Source organism: Danio rerio, chromosome 4 (genome assembly GCF_049306965.1).
Source record: "Danio rerio strain Tuebingen ecotype United States chromosome 4, GRCz12tu, whole genome shotgun sequence".
Classification (NCBI taxonomy): domain Eukaryota; kingdom Metazoa; phylum Chordata; class Actinopteri; order Cypriniformes; family Danionidae; genus Danio; species Danio rerio.
In genome coordinates this window covers 51,954,972-51,977,860 of record NC_133179.1, presented here as the reverse complement: position 1 = coordinate 51,977,860, position 22,889 = coordinate 51,954,972, and the positions used below count along the sequence as shown (strand labels likewise).

Here is a 22,889-nt window from a genome sequence, read left to right as displayed (position 1 = left end):
TGTTTGCATCTTTATTCAAAGGTTAAACTCAGTGATACACTTTGCGTTCACATAGTAGCATGCGTTTGTTGTTGTTTCAACAAAAATGGGTGTAATAACGTTAACAAATGTGAGGGTTTTATATAATGAAGATTCAATCGCGCCAGCTCCGGGCATCAGCGCATAACCTCGTGGCGTCGCGGGCTGATTCCGGCTTGCATGCGGCAGCGCCTGCTCGCTCGGCCGCCGCATCTGGCTCAATTGACTCAGGCTGGAATCGGGCAGTGAGTCCAGGCATCCGGAGTAGGTCCAGCAGAGGTAGTCAGTCTGAGGGGTAAGTCTCCGGCAGGCAAGAACTGGCCCCAGTGTATTTTGCTATCTGGGTGGCTAGGCGTGTATTAGCAAACTAATAAAGCCCGAAAAAAGCTCTGACCTTAGCGAATAAACAGTGTTCCACCAGATCATGTATGTCAGAAACTGTAGTTTACTGCTGAACTCATTTTGTCATAGTAAAATATCACAGAAATCTAGTAATAACACTTCAGTCTTCTACCGAAGCTCAGACGCCGCGCTTTGAGAAACTGTCAATCACTGTCAATCACGATGACACGCCCAGCATTAAATTACTGCTAAAAACAAACTGTTTACAAAAATGAGGATCTGCACCTATTTCAGCACAATAATCAGTGCCTTAATCGACCAGAACCATCTTTCGGGACATTTTATTGCAAGTGTAATTAATTTTTTTATTTGGGCTCAAGTCTCCTTCATTAACACGGAGGAGGCGGGCTTTATGACTTGTACTGCAGCCAGCCCGCAGGGGGCGATCTAACGGCCGAGACCTTCACTCAAACGCAGGCTTGCGGCACACTTGGGCTAAGCCCCTTATCCCTTTCGACCCTAGCAACGCCCCTGCAATAAGTCATGACTGCAACAGTAAGGGGCAAAAAAGCAAAACAAAAAAAAGACTTTTATTTTGGCGTGGTGTGTGACGTCATCAGGTGGCGCCGCTTCAGCGCTTTGATTCAACTGGAGAAAGGTTTGTGTTTTTAAATGTTTACGGATATAACCCGATTTAATTAAAGTTTCATGTTTTTCATCCGATGCTACATTGTGTACCTGCTGTTGGAAATATTATTTTAACCCTTTATACAGCGTAGTACTATTTTATTCTTAGTAACCGAGGGCTTTTGTTTGAAACAGAAAAGTGTGTAATGCGAGCTTTAAAATAGAGGTATTGTTGGTTTTATATTCACACATTTGTTCATTTAGAAGTCTCTATATTGTTTACCATGTTACTTTGAATATGTCATCAGAGTTAGCCTGCCAGTATGACTTGAATTCAACATTAACACTGTTTATTTGACTGTGAACAATGTTGTACTTTGATAGTCATTTGCTGCTAATATGATTTTACTATTAAAAGTTGGCTAATAATACTTTTATGAAATTAATTTATTAAAAGGAAAGTCTGAATGTGCAAATATAAAACCAACTTTACCTCTATCTTTACCTCTATAATGCCAGTAACCTGATAGAGGTAAAGTTGGTTTTATATTCGCACATTCGTTCATTTAGAAGTCTCTATATTGTTTACCATGTTACTTTGAATATTCGATTGGAATTAGCATGCAAATATGACTTGTAAACAGCATTAACACTGTTTATTTGACTGTAAACAATGTTGTACTTTGATAGTCATTTGCTGCTAATATGATTTTACTGTTTAGAGTTTGCAAATAATACTTTTATGAAATTATATTATTAAGGGGAAAGTCTGAATGTGTGAATATAAAACCAACTTTACTTCTATAGTAACCTGCGACCCCCACATTCATTTATTTAGCAGTCTCTGTATTGTTTACCATGTTACTGAAAATATTCGGTCAGAATTAGCATGCAAGTATGACTTCTAAACAACATTAGCACTATCTAATTGACTGTAACCAATGCTGTCCTTTGGTAATTATTAGCTGCTAATATGATTTCCATATTTAGAGTTTGCAAAGAATACTTTTAGGAAATTTTATTATTAAGGGGAATGTCTGAATACCCAAATATAAAACCAACTTCACCTCAATTATCTATAGAGGTAAAGTTGGTTTTATATTCAGATATTCAGACTTTCCCCTTAATAATATAATTTCAGAAAAGTATTCAAACAATAGCCACAAATGAGCTGATTAAAACTAGTACTCCATTTCATAGAGATAGGTTGGTTTTATATTCGCACATTCTGACTTTGCCCTTAATAATATAATTTCAGAAAAGTATTATTTGCAAGCTCTAAATAGGGAAATCATATTAGCAGCCAATGACTATCAAAGTGCAACATTGTTCACAGTCAAATAAACGGTGTTAATGTTGTTTTCAAGTTACACTTGCATGCTAATTCCGATCGAATATTCAAAGTAACATGGTAAATAATATAGAGAATTCTAAATAAACGAATGTGTTAATATAAAACCAACAATACCTCTATGACCCCTCACTTTGAGAACCACTGTTTTAAAGAAAGTTTTACCTGATTTCATTTTGTTAATTACTCTCATTAATAGAAACTGTTGAAGCAAGTGTTGAATTTTGTTTCTGTTCATTGTTTTATTAATTTTAAATAGGACATTTTTATTGTTTTGTTCATTTTTAACAGGATAAAGTGTCCAAACACAGAGAAAAACTCCTGCTGAAGCGACTGATCTCCACACTGTTATAAAGATGGCGTTTAATAAAGAGGAGAGTGAAGATGTGAAGATTGAAGAAACATTCACAGTCAAACAGGAAGATCTGCTGGAACAAACAGGTTGGTTTTCACTCTCAAACACCAACTCAGTTATTTGATCCTCATTCAGATATATTTTAATAATAAGAATACTAAATTAAATCCATCTTGCAGCCCTGAGTGTGCTGCCTAGTTCTTCTAAGCGCACACACGCACTCATTGAAAGACCGAAATAAGTTTCTTTTGTCTCTTGTTCTCATGTCTTTTGTCTTTCTTTTATGTATTATTAGTCTCCCATTTTCTCTACCTGCTTAAGGTTATTGCTTTTCTTGTTCTCCTACTGTTTGTAAAGCGTCATTGAGCACTGGCACTATATAAAATAAATAAAAACAATACATTTAAAAAGGTTTAACTGAGCTGGCGATACTTGACCTACAGTAGAATTACATCATTATTATAATAACTAATTACCTACAGTATTCTCATAAAAGACTCACAATTTTAAGCCTTAAAAAGTCTTAAATTTACTGAAATATTGTGTTGGAGGCCTTAAATCTTTTTAAACAATTTAAATTTTTTAAACAAGTCTTCATTTTTCTTTGTTCATGTTTTGTTACCCAATCTGGCCAAAACCCATACAATCACCAACAATCCACCTTAATAAATCTTTAAACTTTTTATTAAAAAAGGTCATTTTCACTCTACTTTATCTGTTTTAATTATTTTCCCTACAATAACATTTGTTTAAACATGCTCCATGTATTTACTGCTCGACCTGGACAGATTGTTATGCACAGATTTAGTTTATTGTAGTTTTTTTAACTTTTAAAACATTTGTCCATTTTTTATTATTATGAAGTACGTTTATGTTAGAATACAAGTAGAGCTTGCTTGTTTTTACACAATATTAATTTTTTTTTTCAAAGAAATATCTAAAATATATTAAAAATATGATTCATTTATTAATGTATTATTAAATGTATTAAATTATAATATTTTTTTGGCAAATAAAAAGTATTTTTTTCATCTGGGTATTTTGAAAAGTTATTTAGCCTTTAGACATTTATGAGTCTAAAATTTCATTCATAATGGTCTTAAAAATGTCATAAAAAGTCTTAAATTTAATTTGGTAAAACCTGCAGAAACCCTGGTTTAAAGTATGTCAAAAATTGTGGATGCCCCCAATATTAAATATGCTGAATGAAATGGACACTCAAATAATTAGTTGTTATAAAAAATAAAAAATAAAAAAAATAATTAGTTGTTATAAAACATTGAACTGTCTGAGATTATAGACCATATTCTTTATACACCAGCAGGCGGCGCCATTGGAATTTTTTTGCTTGAGACTTTTTTAAAGAATTAATTTTCAGATCCTAAAATCAGAGTTATGCTTCTTAGGCATGGCATGGGGCGATAACCATGTTCAAGGTTTACCGCTGTTTGGAAAAGTCAATGTTTTACAAACCGCCAACATTTTCTGCTGTGCCTTTTTAATAAATCTGTGATTCATTTGAATGATTTAGCTTGACATGTTTACTGCTCCAAAATATTTTATAAGTTTCTGAGAAGAAAATATATTTTAGTTTATCATACCGTCAGAATCTTAAACTGGCCCATGCCAAATCCTTGATGTTGCAAAGTCATATTTTCTAATTTTATTATTTTTCTTTGTATGTATAGTCATTAACACACCTGTATGTAGAGCAAGTAGTGTGACTGTTTGCTTAAAGTATTCTGGCACCATGCCGGATCTCCGGCGTGCGGCCCTGAGGGGAAAAAAAAATTCAGAGCCTGCACATGCAGTTTAATTATAGGAATCCTCAAAATAACCGATTAACCGTTACCCGAAAGAGTGCATTTGTAACCGATTAATGTTATCAGTTAAACAATAAAAAAAATACTTTATATATTTTTGAAGTTTGGCTGCATAAGGGGCATATGTTGAATAGTTACTAACGACCGCAAGTGTTTTGCTGTTGCGCGCTGTGTGCTCGAGCGGGAAAAAGCGTATAACCTCAGTCTCATTTTTTTTATTCTTCAATCAAATGAAAGCACTGCAGGGTTTCTGTTGAGGTGACAGCAGTGTTTGGATTGTCAAGGTGACTATGGCAAACTTTTAATGATGGAGGAGACTTGTGGTTGCTGGTTCAATCCAGAGCTGTATTACTTTACAGATCTTGAATATCATAATATTTTTAAAATTACAATTATAACATCGACAGCAACACGACTCACGCACACCAGCTGATTCAGTCGTTTTCCAGTGACATAAAAAAAGAGCACTGGGCTTCTTTTTTTTTTTTTGTTACAGATGTTGCCAAGGACTACATTTATGAATATAACGTTAGAGGCGATTCAGCGAGTTCAAATTCAGCCATGAAACTCGTTGGAAAACCTGTTACATTGCCTATTTGGGAACATTTTGGATTTGTGGCGTACGAGAAAGGCGAACCAATAATTTGGATGAAACAATTTGCAGGGCTTGTTTTTTTATTTAAAAATAGATAAATAAATAAATAAAACACCTGACCGATAGGATGCAACAAAGAAAAAGCATGTTTTTAATCATTCTTCATAATCTGATTCATAGCCTATATGTAATAAACCCATATTGTGCCAACAAGAACAAGCTCTAAAAGGTAAAGTTTAAAGTGAGAGAAGTTATTGATATGTTATTATTATTAGTTGTTAAAATTAATGATCATAAACACGCCTTGTGTTGTATAATAAATGCCATCATGGTGTCGTGTCTGCGATCTTTTCTCGTTGAAGAATAGATAATTCATGTTATCCCCGTCTTCCCAAACAGGTTTTCATCCACAGTTTCCACTTTTGTTTCTTCTCAAACCATAAAGTATCGCTATAGCAGGCCCGGCGACAGGATGTCATAATTCATAATTCAATTTCATCAATGAAGGTCAGGCAACGATACCGTTTACATTAATGCAGACAGATCATGGCTTAAGAACCAAACAAGTGGTTTAAATTAAATGTTAGTCTCCTTTTTTCTTTCCGTTTTATTTTAAATAAATGTTTAAAGTTTTAGGTAAAGACGTCAAACTATGTCCACACATGCAAGCTAAACTAAATCATGCTTTATTACCCAACCAATATTAGCATTAGGAAGAAAAATTAAATGTTGCAATTGAATGCCATTTAAAATATGTGTTAAACAAATGTTACTTAAAAAAAAGCATATATATCTATTAAAACTGAATAAAGTACATCGTCTAATCGGAAATAAAGGAAATTAGTTATCATTTCCATTATTACATGTATTAAAAGGCTAGTCTTTTAATTAAGTTAGTTAAAGGGCCATGAAACCCCCTCGTTTCAGCAGGGTGTTTTCACACCTCTGCTTTGGAAAAAGTCAGAAAAGTGGGCGTGTCCAGCTCTGTTTAGGGGGGAGTGTCGGAGGAACTAAAGTGGGATGGTGTGGGAGTGTCTATTTGTGCACGCGCGAGTTTCAGAGTCAAAATACACACCCACAGCGGACAATGTGACTGTGTTTACATGGACATCTGTAGTCGAATTATTTGCCAAATTATTAAAAGTTGGACTTTAACTGCAGTTTGGCTCTTTCTACAGGGAATTCATTCATGCATCTCGCGACAAACGAGATATTTGATTTAAGGAACTGCTGCAAGCGTGTATTTTTCATGCAATGTTTGATACCGCACGGCGAATGAGAGAGAAAAAACTCTGCTTTTCCCGGAAACTTAGATGCACACGGCAGGTAGCATCAGAAAGCCGCGTGTGTTATTCCGGTCACAAAATGCGGTGCTAACATTTCTGCACTCAGTGCAATAGTAACTTAATTCGATACGAACAAACTGAATAAACAAAGAGCACTGGTCGCTCACTTACCAAATCTGTAGAGACAGGACAATCACCAGCAACTAGAGCCGCGTCTTTATGGAGAGAATACTACAAGCAAATCCAGATTTCAGCGTTTGCAGATGAGAACAGCTCTCAGGTAAACAATAATCCTCAGACACGTAAGTTATTGTTGTCGAGCGTCGCGTACACTGTTAATCCACACGTGAGACTGAGCTCTCACAGAGAGAAAATGAAAACGAAACTTAACGGCAGCAAACTATAAAAGCAACACTTCACGCTTGTTTTGCCAACACAACGTGGCGTCTTTGTGGCGTAAACACGGTGACACTAATGAATATTAATGAAGTTCCACAATAGAGCGCGCTGATTGGTTTGAACCAAGCCTTACTCATGCATTAATGTATCACACTGTGAGACGTAATAAGACTCACTCAGGCACAGACGCCCAGTCTGCACGCTGGAATACACGCTATTATGTCATGGCCGTGACGCAGCTTCAAAAATTCGTTTCAAACAGGAAGTACGAATTTGCTTGAAATAACGCAAAAACAACCAATTTACACTTTTTAGTGAAATATAGGTGTCCTAATAGTGTTTTTAGCAGTGTGGGACACATATACGACTGTCAACAGCTCAAAAAATGTGTTTTGGTGTTTCGTGACCCTTTAATTGATCTGAAAATTTTAGTTGCATTTTCTTTGCTTGTAAATAAACAAATAACAGTTGCATCAGATTGATGAAAACAAACCTGAATACCCGTGTGAACAGGGCCACAATGACTTTTTTTTTCCATTTTTTTTTTTCATTGAAACTATAGAATAGTGTCTTTTGTCTATAGACTGGCAAATGTGTCTGAAAAAAAAAACTGCTGAATCTCTGTGAATATTTGGTAACTTATAAAACAAATGTTGTCTGGTTTAGTGATATTAGTAATGCATAAAAAATGCAAAGGAGAATTCTCCTACACTTAACACACTGATGACAGCCACTTTGCGATGGCTTTTAAGGTGGTTAATAAGGTTTGTTGTTGTTACCTTGGGAAGTTTGGACTGAACAATCTACATTGTAAAAGCGCTATACAAATAAAGGTGAATTGAATTGAAATAAACAGGAGCAAAGGCTACCTGATCACCATTACATTCCTCGAAAAAAAACACTTGCAATCTAGAGGCAGTCACCTCATGCTTGTGTTGTGCTACAATCTGTAAACTCCACTCATTAAAATAATGGCTGGGTGTTTATACTGTAAAATCATGACTATATTTAATTATTGCCTGTAGACCACAAATATCGTTATCATGATAATTGTGCAGCCCTATACCCTTTCATTATGTTCTTGGCTGTTTTTGACCCATTGACTTTCATTATAACCACATTTTATTAACCACAAAGCCATGAAACCAAGTCTATCAGATAAAGAGCAGGAGTCAGAGATTCAATTAAAAGAAAGTTTACTATAGATAGCAGGGTCGGAGTGGCACTCCTTTTCAGCCCTGGAGTTTCAAGCCTCAGACCGGCCCACCTCAGTTCACGACTGACTATATTAAAATAAGGGCATTCCAATTCAGTTTCTAATTACACTATCACGTCTTTTTTTTTTTTTTTTTTTGAGAAAACAGCTGCTTTAGAACTTCAAATGTTCAACAACCCTAACAGTATTATATGTCTTAACAATAAAAATGAAAAAAAAAAAAAACACTCAGATGAGGATCAAACCCGGGTCAGCGGTGTCGTAATCTAACGTGCCAACCACTGGACCACAACAGCTGTATATGAAGGACTGACTCATCTGACTTATATCATCATTAACCTGAAGGCTGGTTATATATAAAAAGAGCAGAGCTGCGGTAAAATAATGAATAAGAAGACTGGTCAAGTAAATAAATAAATAAATTTAAAAAGTGTGACTGCTGAGAGCAACAGATTCTGGAGCTAGGGACACCGGCCCTCGCGGCCAAAAAACGGACCTGCCCACCGGGAATTCTCCCGGTCCTCCTGATTAGCCAATCCGGGCCTGATAGATAGTTTGCAGTTTCATCAGCAGAGGCCAGCTTAAACACTTGCAAAAAGTTTGTAGACCGTTCAACATAAAAACTCAGAACAACAACATTTAGACTCTTACATACCGTCATTAACTGCGTCATACATATAGGCGTTTAACCCCCCGGAGTTGAAGTACAATTGAAGTCTCCTCCAATTGGTAATATTCTTGAGCTATGCTGTATAATTGTGTTGAAAACTTTTTTTAATAAAAGCCGGTCTGTCCTCCTTTGGAGCATATATAATCATGAGTGATATTTCAATGCTATCCATAGAGCCATTTAGCAATATAAATCTACGCTCAAGATCTTTATGGATATTTACTACGTTAAAGACACAATAAATATTTAAGTAAATAAAATTAAATAATAAAAGAAAAAATAGAATTAAATAAAATGACATTGAAGAAAAAGATGCATAGCTGTTATGCTTTTGGTGGCTAACATGGTAACTATAGAATGGAGGAACTATGACGTCACTTTGTAGGCTAATCGGCTGCTAGCATAAAACTGGTTCCCTCATGAAAATCCCTATAGGACTTTCCCATAGGCTTTTCGAAGATTGCCAATAATAAGCTCTGTGTTCATACACTGTTCATTACAATAACACGTTTTGTCCAGCCGGATAATCCTCACATGAAAATACAACTTTGAGCACTTTTGGATCTTAAATGCAAACGCAAGAGATGAAAAGCTAACATTAGGCTATAAACGGACTACAGAGCCCTCGGGGCGCGTGCCTGTGACGTCAGCACCACCCTGCTACAGACGACTTATCAAGCTTATTTTTTAGAAATAATGTCCATGACAAAGAGTTAATCTCTCTGTTTATTATATTATAATCCACAGTATATATTATAAACAAATAAATACACACAAACACATAGACCTACGTGCCTTATGAATCGTTTTTAAGTGGGAAATACATCTGTTTTGCTTTACGGTTGTTCTAAAAGTTTTAAAACTATGTATAAATGTGCCTACATAGTATTATCATAATACATATTTAAATAAGTGTATCGTTCGCGTGCACACAGCCTGCTTGCTTTAACAGACGACAGAAATGAGGCATGAGGGACAAGTCTATCAAATCAATGCCTGCAAGTTCCATGATGGACACAGAGCAACATTCAATATTCCTTTTATGTCACGAAGTACAGTGAAAAGCAGCCCATACAGTCATATATGATATATATTTTATGGATGAGTGTAAACATTGCAGTTATGACAGAGTTAAACTTGTTTAGATAAAGAAAAAAAGACGAAAAATCACTTGATTACCTAAAAATGACAGTTAAAATGCATGTATTTTTACACATTTATTTACACGTTTGCATTACTGAGAGCAGGAAAAAGGCAGGCTGAACTGGTGAGTATCGTTTAATTAAAATAACTAATCAACAAATGAATCTGTCTCGACAGTCTTTACAAGTGAAGGAATTATCACACACAATCTGAATTCCCAATTAGAAAAATACTACAAACTATAAAATACTATTCATGAAAATACCTAAATAACAGACAAATCCAAATGCCCAACAGAAGCGAGCTGCGCTACAGACCAGATCATTTCGATGACGTATAATGTCCTCAACACCACCTGTAGTCTCATTTAGCACTTTGATAGCAACCGTCCTTTTAAAGAAGCATAAGCGATTTAAAAGTTCAGGAGTGTGCTGTAGCGGATGTGTTTTATGTCGTAGAAAAAAACGTGAAAGTATAGTGAGTTTGTGTTAGCCACGAACCTTATTTTAGCGATTTTACTGAAACCCCATACAAAAAACCCATTGACTTTGGGACAAGGGAACCGGAAGTGCTAAAATGCTAACTCGTTTCCGGGTTTTTGCATACAAATTGATGTCATAGTTCCTTCACTCTATTGGATAGGTACAGATGGAGATTCTTTCAGAACAAATTTTTTAGTATTGAGAGGTCTTAGGGGAACAGTAAGACCTATAAACTAGGAACTAAAGTAGATGTCTTTGGAACAACAATACCTACTACAGTTCAGCTTTACTATGTAGGGTATACCTGTCAACATTGGGATGTGAAAATAAGGGATGTGCCCACCATAATAAGGGGACCGGGGACCCCACAGCCCATTTTCATATTTTTCATATGACACATGTACAAGTTATAGCTCAAATGAAAGTGAATTATATTCCCAAATCAAACAGTTGCCGGATGAACCATGGTGTTTCCATAGCGCAGAAATGAAAACAATACATTCATGATTAATAAGCAGCCCCAGATAGCACAGACAGCTGTCATCTCTTACCTTATGCTGTGTGCTTCAGGGCCATTCTCCTCTGTTTTTGAGGTGATGTGCATAAGTAATCCTTTTATATGTCTGATGTGGTCCAAACATAGTAAATTATGTTTGATCAAACAAAAGAATAATGAAATATGTAAACAATGATCGATCCCTGTGGCTTGTACAGCACCTCTCAACAGTTGGAATACAATAACTTTTGCATAGATAATGGTAGAGACATTTTTCTTTTTTACTATGATTACAGACATGTGCAGGAACCACCAAAATTAATTACAACACGCTAGACCACACAGAACCTAAAAGGTACACATTAAAATTTGAGTTAATAAAAAATAAATAAATACAAAAGCGCCTCTATTTTTAGCTGTTTATTATAACACAGACAACATATACAGGTATTTTAAATGCTCTCAATAGTGTTTTGTGAAAATGCAAAGGTTTTTTTTTTAAAGGGCCATGAAACCCCCTCGTTTCAGCAGGGTGTTTTCACACCTCTACTTTGGAAAAAGTCAGAAAAGTGGGCGTGTCCAGCTCTGTTTAGGGGGGAGTGTCGGAGGAAGAAAAGAGGCTTGGTGTGGGAGTGTCTATTTGGGCACGCGCGAGTTTCAGTCAAAATACACAGGAGAAAGGGATGGTGTTTAACCTACATGGACATCTGTAGTCGAATTATTTGCCAAATTATTAAATGGTGGACTTTAACTGCAGTTTGGCTCTTTCATTCAGGGAATTCATTCATGCCCCTCGCAACAAACGTGATATTTGATTCAAGGAACTGCTCTAAGCGTGTATTTTTCATGCAATGTGTGATACCGCACGGCGAATGAGAGAAAAAAAAACTCAGCATTTCCCGGAAACTTAGATGCACTCGGCAGGTAGTGTCAGAAAGCCGCGTGTGTTATTCCGGTCACAAAATTCAACACGAGGTTATAGTTTAATTGTAACTGTTAGTGCTAACTTGTTTACACTTGGTGCAATAGTTTGTTTGATACGAATAAAATACGAACTGAATAAACAAAGAGCACTGGTCGCTCACTTACCAAATCTGTAGAGACAGGACAATCCACAGCAACTAGATCTTTATTAAGAGAAGAAAACAAGCGAATCTGGATCTCAGCGTTTGCAGATGAGAACAGCTCTCAGGTAAACAATGTTCCTCCTTAGACACGTAAGTTATTGTTGTCGCGCGTCGCGTACACTGTTAATCCACACGTGACGCCAGCTGCGCTCTCACAGAGAGAAAATGAAAACAAAACTTAACTGCAGCAAACTATAAAAGCAACACTTCATGCTTGTTTTGCCAATAAAACGTGGCGTCTCTGCCGTCTACACTCTGACAGTAATGAATGTTAATGAAGTTGCACAATAGAGCGCGCTGATTGGTTTGAACCAAGCCTTACTCATCCATTAATGCAGCACACTGTAAGACATAATAAGACTCACTCTGGCACAGACGTCCAGTCTGCATGCTGGAATACAACGCTATTATGTCATGGCCGTGACGCAGCTTCAAAAATTAGTTTCAAACCGGAAGTACGAATTTGCTTGAAATAACGCAAAAACAACCAATTTACACTTTTTAGTGAAATATAGGTGTCCTAATAGTGTTTTTAGCAGTGTGGGACACATATACGACTGTCAACAGCTCAAAAAATGTGTTTTGGTGTTTCGTGACCCTTTAAAGTTATACCAATTTTTTTCATTTACACCTTTGCATGTGGATTTGGCAAGCTTCTAAATTTGGGTAGGCAAAATCCAGGCGGAAAATCCCAAAATATTACTGATGGGCAGAAGGCAAGCCATTGTGTAAATCAGGTTGATGCTTGCTGTAATAGAAAGAGATGATGACTGTCCAGCTTGTTGCTTCACCCGGCAGATGAGATTCTCAGTGTAGACCCTAAGCCTTGTGATGGATGGCATCTCCCTCACAGTCGCATTTACTCTGGACACATTACTCTGTATGTTGTAGGATGTAGATGTATAAATTAGAAAGAAATGCATTAGGTTTTGCATGTAAGTATTTGTTTTAGTTTGGTATTTGCCTCTTACATGACACTAGAATGTTTGGTGTGTGTGTGTGTATGCATGCATGTATACAGTATACAGTATAATAAAACTTACTATAGTATGGTTAATGTAATATTATATAATATTAAATGTAATATTATTTAATATAAAATACAATTACAACTTGTTACTTCTTTCATCTGGGTTTTATTCTTGTACATAATTTTTTAACTGTACCTTTAGAACCTTATATTATCACCAAAAGCAGCATCAAAGCAGTCTCCTTTTAGTCACTCCACCTCTTCACAGAGATTGTCTGCCTAATATGGTGTATAAAATCAACTACCGTGGCTTCTGGAACTTAACAGTAATGATGTTTCAGATGCTGGACATACACTGGCACATGGCCTCACCAGTTTAAGAGTAAATCTCCCTTCTTTGCAATGCTCTGATGCGTTTAGGTGTCTCTGCTATTAGATTTCGCTGTAGAATGAAATCAACGCTATCAGATTTCGCTATGCGGAAGTAAACAGCCTGACTGATATTCTACCGGAAACACGTCAGCAGAGTTTGTGCATAGAGCCTATTTACTATAAGTTCTATGTTAAGCGGCTTTAACACAATTTCCATTGTAAAAGCACTAGATAAATAAAGATGAATTTAATGTAATCTGCTTAAATGTGTACAAGTTAATGGACCAAACAAAATATCTGATTTATTTTACATTTAATGTGCATCAAAATTAGTGTGTGTAGCCAATGAGTGTCTTCTCACTTTTCAGCTTTCAATGAGAGTTTTTAAGACTCAATGAAAACTAATGATTTTTTTTTTTAAATTTCAGACCTAATTGAAGAGTATGAGTGGAGTAAAGAGGAGGGACATCATGTCAAAATTGAGGACCAAAGTCATTTACAGACTGATGGTATTTTAAAGAGGAGAGACAAGAATCTTTTCACCTGCACTCAGTGTGGAAGGAGTTTGGCAAGCAAAAGCAAACTTAAGATTCACATGAGGATCCACACTGGAGAGAAACCATTCACATGCACTCAGTGTGGGAAGAGTTTTGGAATACAAAGCAGTCTTAAAATTCACATGAGGATCCACACTGGAAAGAAACCATTCACTTGCGCTCAGTGTGAGAAGAGTTTTAGCCAATCATCAAACCTTAATAATCACATGAAGATCCACACTGGAGAGAAACCATTCACATGCACTCAGTGTGGAAAGAGTTTTGGAATACAAAGCAGTCTTAAAATTCACATGAGGATCCACACGGGAGAGAAACCATTTACATGCACTCAGTGTGGGAGGAGTTACCACCAATTATCAAACCTTAATAATCACATGAAAATCCACACTGGAGAGAAACCATACACATGCACTCAGTGTGGGAAGAGTTTTGGAATACAAAACACTCTTAAAATTCACATGAGGATCCACACTGGAGAGAAACCATTCACATGCACTCAGTGTGGGAGGAGTTTCAACCAATCATCATCCCTTAATCTACACATGATGATTCACACTGGGGAGAAACCATTCACATGCACTCAGTGTGGGAAGAGGTTTAGCCAATCATCAAACTTTAATAAACACATGAAAATCCACAGTGGAGAGAAACCATTCACATGCCACCAGTGTGGAAAGAGTTTTAGCAGACCATCACACTTTAATCTACACATGAGGATCCACACTGGAGAGAAACCATTCATATGCACTCAGTGTGGGAAGAGTTTCAGCCAATCATCAAACCTCAATTCACACATGAGGATCCACACTGGAGAGAAACCATTTACATGCACTCAGTGTGGAAAGAGTTTCAGCCAATTGTCATCCCTTAATTTACACATGAGGCTCCACACTGGAGAGAAACCATTCACTTGCACTCAGTGTGGAAAGAGTTTCAGCCAATTGTCATCCCTTAATTTACACATGAGGATCCACACTGGAGAGAAACCATTCACTTGCACTCAGTGTGGGAAGAGTTTCAGCCAATCAGCACACCTTAATAAACACGTGTTGAGCCACAATGGAGAAAAGCCATTCACTTGCACTTAAGCCACGGTCACACTTGATTTTTTTTTCCCCATAGACTTCCATTCATACGCATGCAAATGCGTAAGACCGGAAACACAAGTTCCCCTTCGGTTGGGGAACTTCAGTACTATACAGTGGATTTGATCTTGGAAAATCCACGTATGGGAGGATTCGGTTCAGAAGCCGTTTGTCTGAAAGAGTATTGAATGGGCCAATGAAGCAAATAATTGGCAGCGTAAGCTTGTGCAGGTGTGCCTCATTGCCAATTATCCCAGCATATAAGCACACCTGGAGCGAGCGAACGAGAGCATTCTTCCGGTCCAGAGTGTATACACGCAGCGGCAGACGGTCGAGCTGAGTTTCTCCCTTGCCTGGCGTTCTTTGGGTCCGGTCCTCCAGAGCGGTGCATATAAAGTTGCAACTTCACAAAGCGAGCAACACAGTCGTGCAGCACGTCCTTTTCAGGACGGCGCTCCGACTGTGCGTTTCTGGATGCGGCGGTTTCCTGTCCTCGGATGATGGGCATGGGCACTGCATTGCATGCCTGGGGGGTCCAGCATGTTAATGCGCTGCTTGTGGACAGTTCATGTCGTCATTGCGATGCCATGACTGTTGCGCAGTAAAGATCTCGGCTAGCCTTTGCGAAAGGGCAAACCACCCCAGTTGTCCCCTGCTCTGCAGCGGGCACTCGGGCAGATCTGAGGGTTCAGCGAGAGATAATCCACGGGCCCGCGGACCTCCCGCTCCTCCAAGCGCTCCATCCAAGCTTCAGGCAAGGGAAGCGATCCGTCTAACAGATGGTAGCCCTTACGCTCGATGACACCGGAGACCAGACGTCCACCGCGGCATTGGAGGGTGGGCTTTCATTTTCCGATGATGATCCAGACCCGCTCGCCCCCTCCGGGCAGCTGAGCGCTGTCAAGACGGATCCTGAAACAGACATGTTAGCCGTGCTTTCCCGGGCTGCTTCGGCCATGGGTTGGAGATGGTTTATCCCGCGGCTGGGCCGACTAGAGGGGCGTCCCCTTCTTCCCGGAGCTGCACAGTAGGCTCACGCGGTCTTGAAGGGCACTTTTTTCTGCTCGTGCTGCGTGTCCCTCCACCCTCACCACTCTTGACGGTGGAACGGCCAGGTGGTATGTGGCGATTCCTCAGGTTGAGTGCGCGATGGCGGTCAATCCGCGCGGCGCCTCTTCTTGGCAGGGTCCGCCTCGTCTCCCATCCAAAGCCTGTAAGTTATCTGCCTCCCTCGGAGCTAGAGCTTACAAGGCCGCGGGCCAGGCTGCTTCCGCCTTGCATGCAATAGCCACCTACCAGCGCTACCAAGCGCAGGCGCTTGCCAAGCTGCACGAGGTTGGGTCCAACCTAGGCTTATGAGCTTCGCACAGCAGCCGACTAAGTTCTTTGGACTACTAAGTCCGCTGTGTGTGCGTTGCGGAGGACGATGTCCACACTAGTGATCCAGGAGTGCCACTCCTGGCTGATATGCGCAAAGTCGACAAAGTCCGCTTTCTTGACTTCCCCATATCCCAAGCTGGCATGTTCGGTGACACCGTCTGTGAATTCACCCAGGAATTCGAGGAGGTGAGAGAGCAGTCTGATGGGTGATGTCTTATCGGCGGGTCCGTAAGCCCGCTCCGCCCGCCGTGCCATCCATACCTGCTCCTCGCCAAAGGCGCCCGCCTACGAGAGCTGCACCGCCCCCGCACACGCCTCTGGCGAAGCGAGCGCGTCGAGCACCTCGGAAGCAGGCAGCCCCCCCTGCCCAGAAGTCCGGCAACGGACCGCGAAGAGTGCCTGGGACAGGCCATCTGGATAAGAGGGAACTTGCTCTTTCCCCGCTGGAGGGCGGGGCCCCATTTCCAACGGCACTTTTTACTGCCGTGAAAACATCATGAAAAAGCACTTTTCCACTTCCCCGGATGTGACAGCCTGAAATCTGCCAGTCGGGGACGCTATGCTTTCTAGCTTGCAGGTTCGGTGCGTTTCGCCAGTGGCTCATAAGCGCTGGGAGGATGGTCTCCTTTCTCCTACCCCTTGAGCCTCCCCTCCGGAGCTCCGGACCTGGATGTCAGAGCCCTCCCCTGGCAGCTCCCTTCGAGAGAGCACCTACTCTCTCAGAGACAGGGCACCATCTGGCACTCTCGCCGATCTTTGGAGGTCCTTAGACGCGAGGAAGACTTGGGTAACCTCCGATTGCGGTGGCTAATACCGTCACTCGGGCTAAAGCCCCCTCCCCGAGCGCGCCTATGCCCTGAAGTGGAGTCTATTCACTGAATGGTGCATCTCTCGCAGAGAAGACCCCCGTAATTTGCCAGATTAACGTTGTGCTTTCTTTACCCTGAGAGAAGCTGGAGAGCAGGCTGTCGCCCTCAACACTCAAGGTTACGTGGCTACCATCTCCGCTCTCATGACGCGGTGGCTGGCAGCAGCGTGGGAACGCATAACCTCATCATCCGGTTCCTCAGGGGCGCTAGGCGAATTAATCCACCCCGCCCCCTCTCATGCCCTCTTAGGATCTCGCCCTCGTTACACGAGCTGCGTCAGATCCATTTGATCCTTGACTCAATATCTTTCTGTCCCTGAAGACAGCTCTGCTGGTCGCGTTGATATCGATTAGAGGGTCGGGGACCCGGAGGCATTTTTTCGGTCAGTCGTTTTAATGCCAGGTAGTGAGCCTGCAAGCGCTGCCCCTGGAGGAGGCAGACCCAGCCCTTTCTTTATTGTCCAGTTCACGCCTTGCGTATTATCCGGACCGCACTCAGAGTTTAGCAGCTCTTCGTCTGTTATGACGGTCGGCAGCAGGGAAGTGCCGTATCGAAATTAAGTTTTCCCACTGGATAGTGGATGCCATTCTCTCGCTTATCAGAGCCGAGGTGAGCTGCGTCCCCCGAGAGTGCGTGCTCACTCCACTCGGAGCATCGTATCCTCTTGGGCATGCGCACGCTGCGCCTCTCTAACAGACATCTGTAGAGCTGCGGGCTGGGCGACACCCAACACATTTGCAAGGTTTTACAATCTGCAAGTGGAGCCGGTTTCCTCAAGGGTATTAGGTAACCCTTTGGTGATTGAGGAAACAATTCGGTAGGATGTTGAAACACGCTTGCTGTGCCATTCTCCCTAACACAGAGATACGTGCGCCTTTTTATCTGTCAGTAAAGTTCCCCGTCAGGTGAGCCCTGCAGATTCCTCCGTGGCCCCCAGCATTGACTCAGCGGAGGAGTCACTTGCTGGCCCACTACGTTGTTGGTCTGCCCGCTGGTCAGCCTGCGTCTTGGGTATAGGTGCCTGCTATTCGTGATCCCCACAAGGCGATCCCAAATGCTCATTCCGCCACAGTTAATTCCCCCCCCCACAAGATCAAATCCACTGTATAGCACTTCCGTTCCCCTCCTCGGGGAACAAAGGGTTACTTCTGTAACTTCAAACGTTCTTGTGTCAAGTTTCGTAGTTCACTGCCTTACAAAGTTTAATCTTGGTGAACTCTTACCTGGGAAATTGCATCACTTGACTGTGTGAGACCAATCAAAGATCAAAACATGACCTCTCTGGACAGAAATTTAAAACATGGACCAATCGCTCACTTTTTTAAATATCTAATCATCTTTGTAGCGAAATTAGCTAAGTTTATGAATATTAATGATCATTAATAACAAGTTATTATTAAATATTAATATTCCGGTTTAACCTACTGTCAATTTTGCAAAACAGATATATAACATGATTCCGCCTGCTTGTTCCAGCAGACACTCAGATTATGAATATTAATTATCAATAACAACCTATTATTATTATTAGTATTATTATAAATATAACCAGACCTCGCCTGCTCGTCCGAGTGGACTCTGTGATGATCTGTTTATTTAGAAAGCAAATTATTACTACTCCTTGTGAAGTAGATTAATCATTTATGAGTTTGATGAACTTAATAACAGCTTGTAGCAAAGGAATCAATCGCTTTAGTGACTTTTTCTCTGAGGCAAACAATACAATCCATTTGATTATAATGGGATTTATTGACTAGTCTGACATGTAACGAACAAACGCACAAACATAACATCAAACATAGAACAAACGTAAACTGAATATAGATAGGCTATATAGGGATCTATAAAACCTATAACAAACAGAAACAGAAAAGCGAGGAAATAGAGAGTTTAGATTAAAGAATGGCAAATCTACCTCAGTTCCACACAACTATTCAGGACCATTAAGATTGCAAAGAAAACACCTTTTTGATAAGGGGCACAGCTTTAATGCATAACACAATTACCTTTAGAAAGATGGTTTTTCTCTCTTTTTGCGAGTATTCTCTCTTATGCGTTAGATGTCCTTTAGTGTCCTTTCTAGATGCACAGTTTGCGATGCAGGTCGGAGGATATGCGATCGCAACTTTAAACTGAGTTTTACTTTGCCGGGAAAAATAAGAAAACGTGGGCTCGGACGAGCCACGCGGCTAAAGAAAATGTGGTTTGCCCCCTCAAAAGGGGGCAGCCTCTTAGAGAGTTTTTCCGGATAGTTCTGTGCAGAGTTGTGCGCACGGCTGGTTTTTAAACTGTGGTGGCATGTCACACCCCTTTTTCTACTGACTGACCAATGGTCTCCTAGCAAAGTTTGAGAGGGAGATTTTTTTTGTCTCTGAACCGCTAATATGCAAAATAAGAGACATGCTAAGAGACATTAACTCGGAGCATTAAATAATTTAAGCCATATAGATTATGATTATGTGCTATGCATCATGGGTTGTAAAATGGCAGGAGAAACCTAACGGTATGAAACACTACAGTTTTAAGAAATCAACATGATTCCCACATTCTTAGCTGGTATAGTGTCTTAAAAAGGGCACGAGAGAGATATTTACATGTTAGAAAAGTCAGAAAAGAAATACAAAGTTTACAAACACATAACATTTACTTTTGGGCTGATTCAGGATTTCTGAGTCCCTTTCAGCTGTGGGAGCCTTGCATATGTGTACCTGTGTGTCTCAGGAGGAAGCGGGGCAGGAATGTCTTTTGAAGTTTTGACAACCATCTCTGGCTTACCTCTAAATAAGTGGTGTCACACAGGCTCAGACTTTGTGGCACCAAGAGTCATAAACCCACACAGAGGAGACTTAGACCCCTTTATAAAATCGATACCTAATTTTATCTACTGACTGTACGTTAAATCTTGTTTAATCCAGCCTCTTTTCGCAGCGCTGAACAACAGAATTTTGCATGCTCAAACTATAGTGTGATCGCAGCTTCGGAGAGGAACTATTCATATGCACTCAGTGTGGGAAGAGTTTCAACAGATCAGCAAACTTTAATGAATACATGAAGATTCACACTGGTGTGAAAGAGTATATGTGCTTTAAGTGTGAGAAGACTTTTATTACAGCTCCAAAATTGAAACTGCACCAGACGTTTCACACTGGAGAGACCGTACAAGTGTTCACAATGTGACAAGAGGTTTAATCAGTTAACACATCTGAAAACAGAAGAGGATTCACACTGGAGAGAAACTCTACAGATCTGATCAGTGTCTACAGAGTTTCACTCATTCGGCGCAGTTTAACAAACACATGGACAAAAAGTTGCACAGAATACATGAATGCAGCAAAACATTTTCTCATGTGGACAGGATGTTTCATGTCTGAATTATGTTTGAAAAGGCTGAGTGATGATATACTGTTTTCCAACACTCCTACACTGCAGTAGGTGGGGTTGTAAATGTGTTGCGCTCCTTACGTTTACCGTAAACACAGTGATGGTGGCTGAGAGAAGAACAGTTTCATAAACATCTGGCAAACAGCATCTCAGCAGCTTAAAATCTCATTGCAAGTGATTGTACAGGTACGGATACATTTGTACTCCACTCTCCAGTGTATTCGTGTAGCTAGTGTTGTTTTGGATGATGTTCTCTGTCTGACTCCCTGAATGAGAAACAAATCACTGGAAAGACTCCGCACATTAAACAAGGTGGAGCTCCAGGACGGTTAGTTTGCATATACCAGGGCTTCAAGTTTAGAAAGCCAATTTAATTGTCCTGTGTTGCAGCTTTTATTAGTAAATTTTCTTTACTTTTAGGTTCAAGATTCTTTTTAGTTTACTACATTTACTTTTTTGAGTAGAATACAAACTTGATGAATATTTTATGATTTAGGCAGAGCGACAGGTATTAAGTGTTACAATATTACTACACTGATGATCCCAAAGTAAATCCCAGGTAAATCCTGATTGGATGCCTGCATTACTCATCAATGGGTATATAAAAGTTGTTGTGTTAGCTGTGGCTACTCAGGAGTCCTTATGTAAAGACCTGCTATCTCATTGACTCTTTAACTTTAAGGTTTTGTTTTGCATTACTTATATCATGTAGTTAACATGTTGTTGTGATTATATCCTAAGTTCTTTATCTTCATTATTATCCCTAGACATTTGTTGGTTACTTTTATTAATTGTTCTATGAGTTATATTCTATAATAAATAATTTGCATTCAGGCTATTTTGTTGGCTCATCTCTCTCGTATGTTGCGACTCAAATAAGCGGCATGTACTTGATATACTGAAGTAGACAAGTAACTTTAGAAAGAAAGTAAAATGGTGGGTCTTTCTCTCGAACTAAGGACCAGTAAAAATACGTTCAGTCTTTGGAACGACTGCTGGCAAACGCTTGGATGCACTCACCGGGGGGTGTTGATTAGACCAAGGCCCAAACCCACCAAGCCATGCCCGAAGAGAGACCACCTTTCCTGGCTTACCTGTTGGGACGTCCTGCGCCTGGAGGTGCGTGCCCGAAGCCAATTGTCTCTGACCTGCCGTCGTGGTTTCGGCGAAGAAAAAGGGACTGTTTATTTTTGGCTTTTGCGGTTGAACGAACCAGGGGTCTAAGTGCAGGCTAGCAGCCCCCAGAGCCAAGCCCGGGCAAGGCTGGTGTGCGCTATGACCCTGGTGCAGGCGGGGATCCAGGGTCCAGAGGCATCAAACACTGCCTCAGGTAGGAGTGCTCGAGCACGGGTAAGGCAGGTGCACGCTATGACCCTGGTGCAGGCGGGGATCCAGGGTCCAGAGGCATCAAACGCTCCCCCAGGTAGGAGTGCCCGAGCCCGGGCAAGGCAGGTGCGCGCTATGACCCTGGTGCAGGCGGGGATTCAGGGTCCAGAGGCATCAAACGCTGCCCCAGGTAGGAGTGCCCGAGCCCAGGCAAGGCAAGTGCGAGCTATGACCCTGGTGCAGGCGGGGATCCAGGATCCAGAGGCATCAAATGCTGCCCCAGGTAGGAGTGCCCGAGCCCGGGCAAGGCAGGTGCGCGCTATGTAGGGTTGAGTACCGAAACTCGGCACCGGTACCTTTGGAACCGGTATGCACCGGATCAAATCAGCATATGAATTTCGGTCCCTAACTTCGGTGCTGCAGCAAGAATGTAAAGCAGGTCGCACACCGGAAGCGCCGCTCGGCAACGTGCAGCGCCATGCATTTTAAAATCCACAAGTCAACAGCTCAAAAACACACACAATATAGCCCACAGTCAGCGCAAACCTCTCATCTGGGTCTGTAATCTTCACCAGCACATGTAAGCTCTGTTAAGAGTCATTTTGTCATTCCCAGTTCATAATAGTCCAAAAGGCGAAGATAATCATGGCAGTTTGTTCATGATTCAGGTTGCTAAAACAATTTTGCTCCTGTGTTTTGCCGGGCTTCTCTTTTTTTCCGCGTTTCACTCTCGCGCTTGTCCTTTTTTTCTGAATGGATCAGATGACGGGGACACTTCAATAATCACACACATGTTCGTTATATCAAATATAGACGCAGACGCGAGCTCCCAAAAGAAAGCGAATACCGCTCACACTTTTAGACGGGCTCGTAAAACAACAACAGGACACAGCAGATTATTCTTCTTGGCTGTGTGTCTGTTCCAGTCTGTGCCAGTGGCTCAGGGTGCGAGAGGTCCTGGGTTCAAATCCCAGATAAGCCCTTGCAGAAGTTGCGGGTCCAGTTATACAGAATTACTC

The 22,889-nt window shown here is 40.6% G+C and overlaps 1 protein-coding gene across 1 annotated transcript; it reads left to right on the top strand.

Annotated features, from left to right (window-relative positions):
• The first annotated feature begins 978 nt into the window (after positions 1-978).
• Positions 979-21,380, top strand: LOC137491205 (uncharacterized). Its single transcript, XM_068220319.2, has 3 exons — positions 979-1,018; positions 2,630-2,779; positions 13,701-21,380. Exons 2-3 carry the CDS (start codon positions 2,695-2,697, stop codon positions 14,915-14,917), a joined length of 1,302 nt encoding a protein of 433 aa, XP_068076420.1. The 5' UTR covers positions 979-1,018; positions 2,630-2,694; the 3' UTR covers positions 14,918-21,380.
• Positions 21,381-22,889: the final 1,509 nt, after the last annotated feature.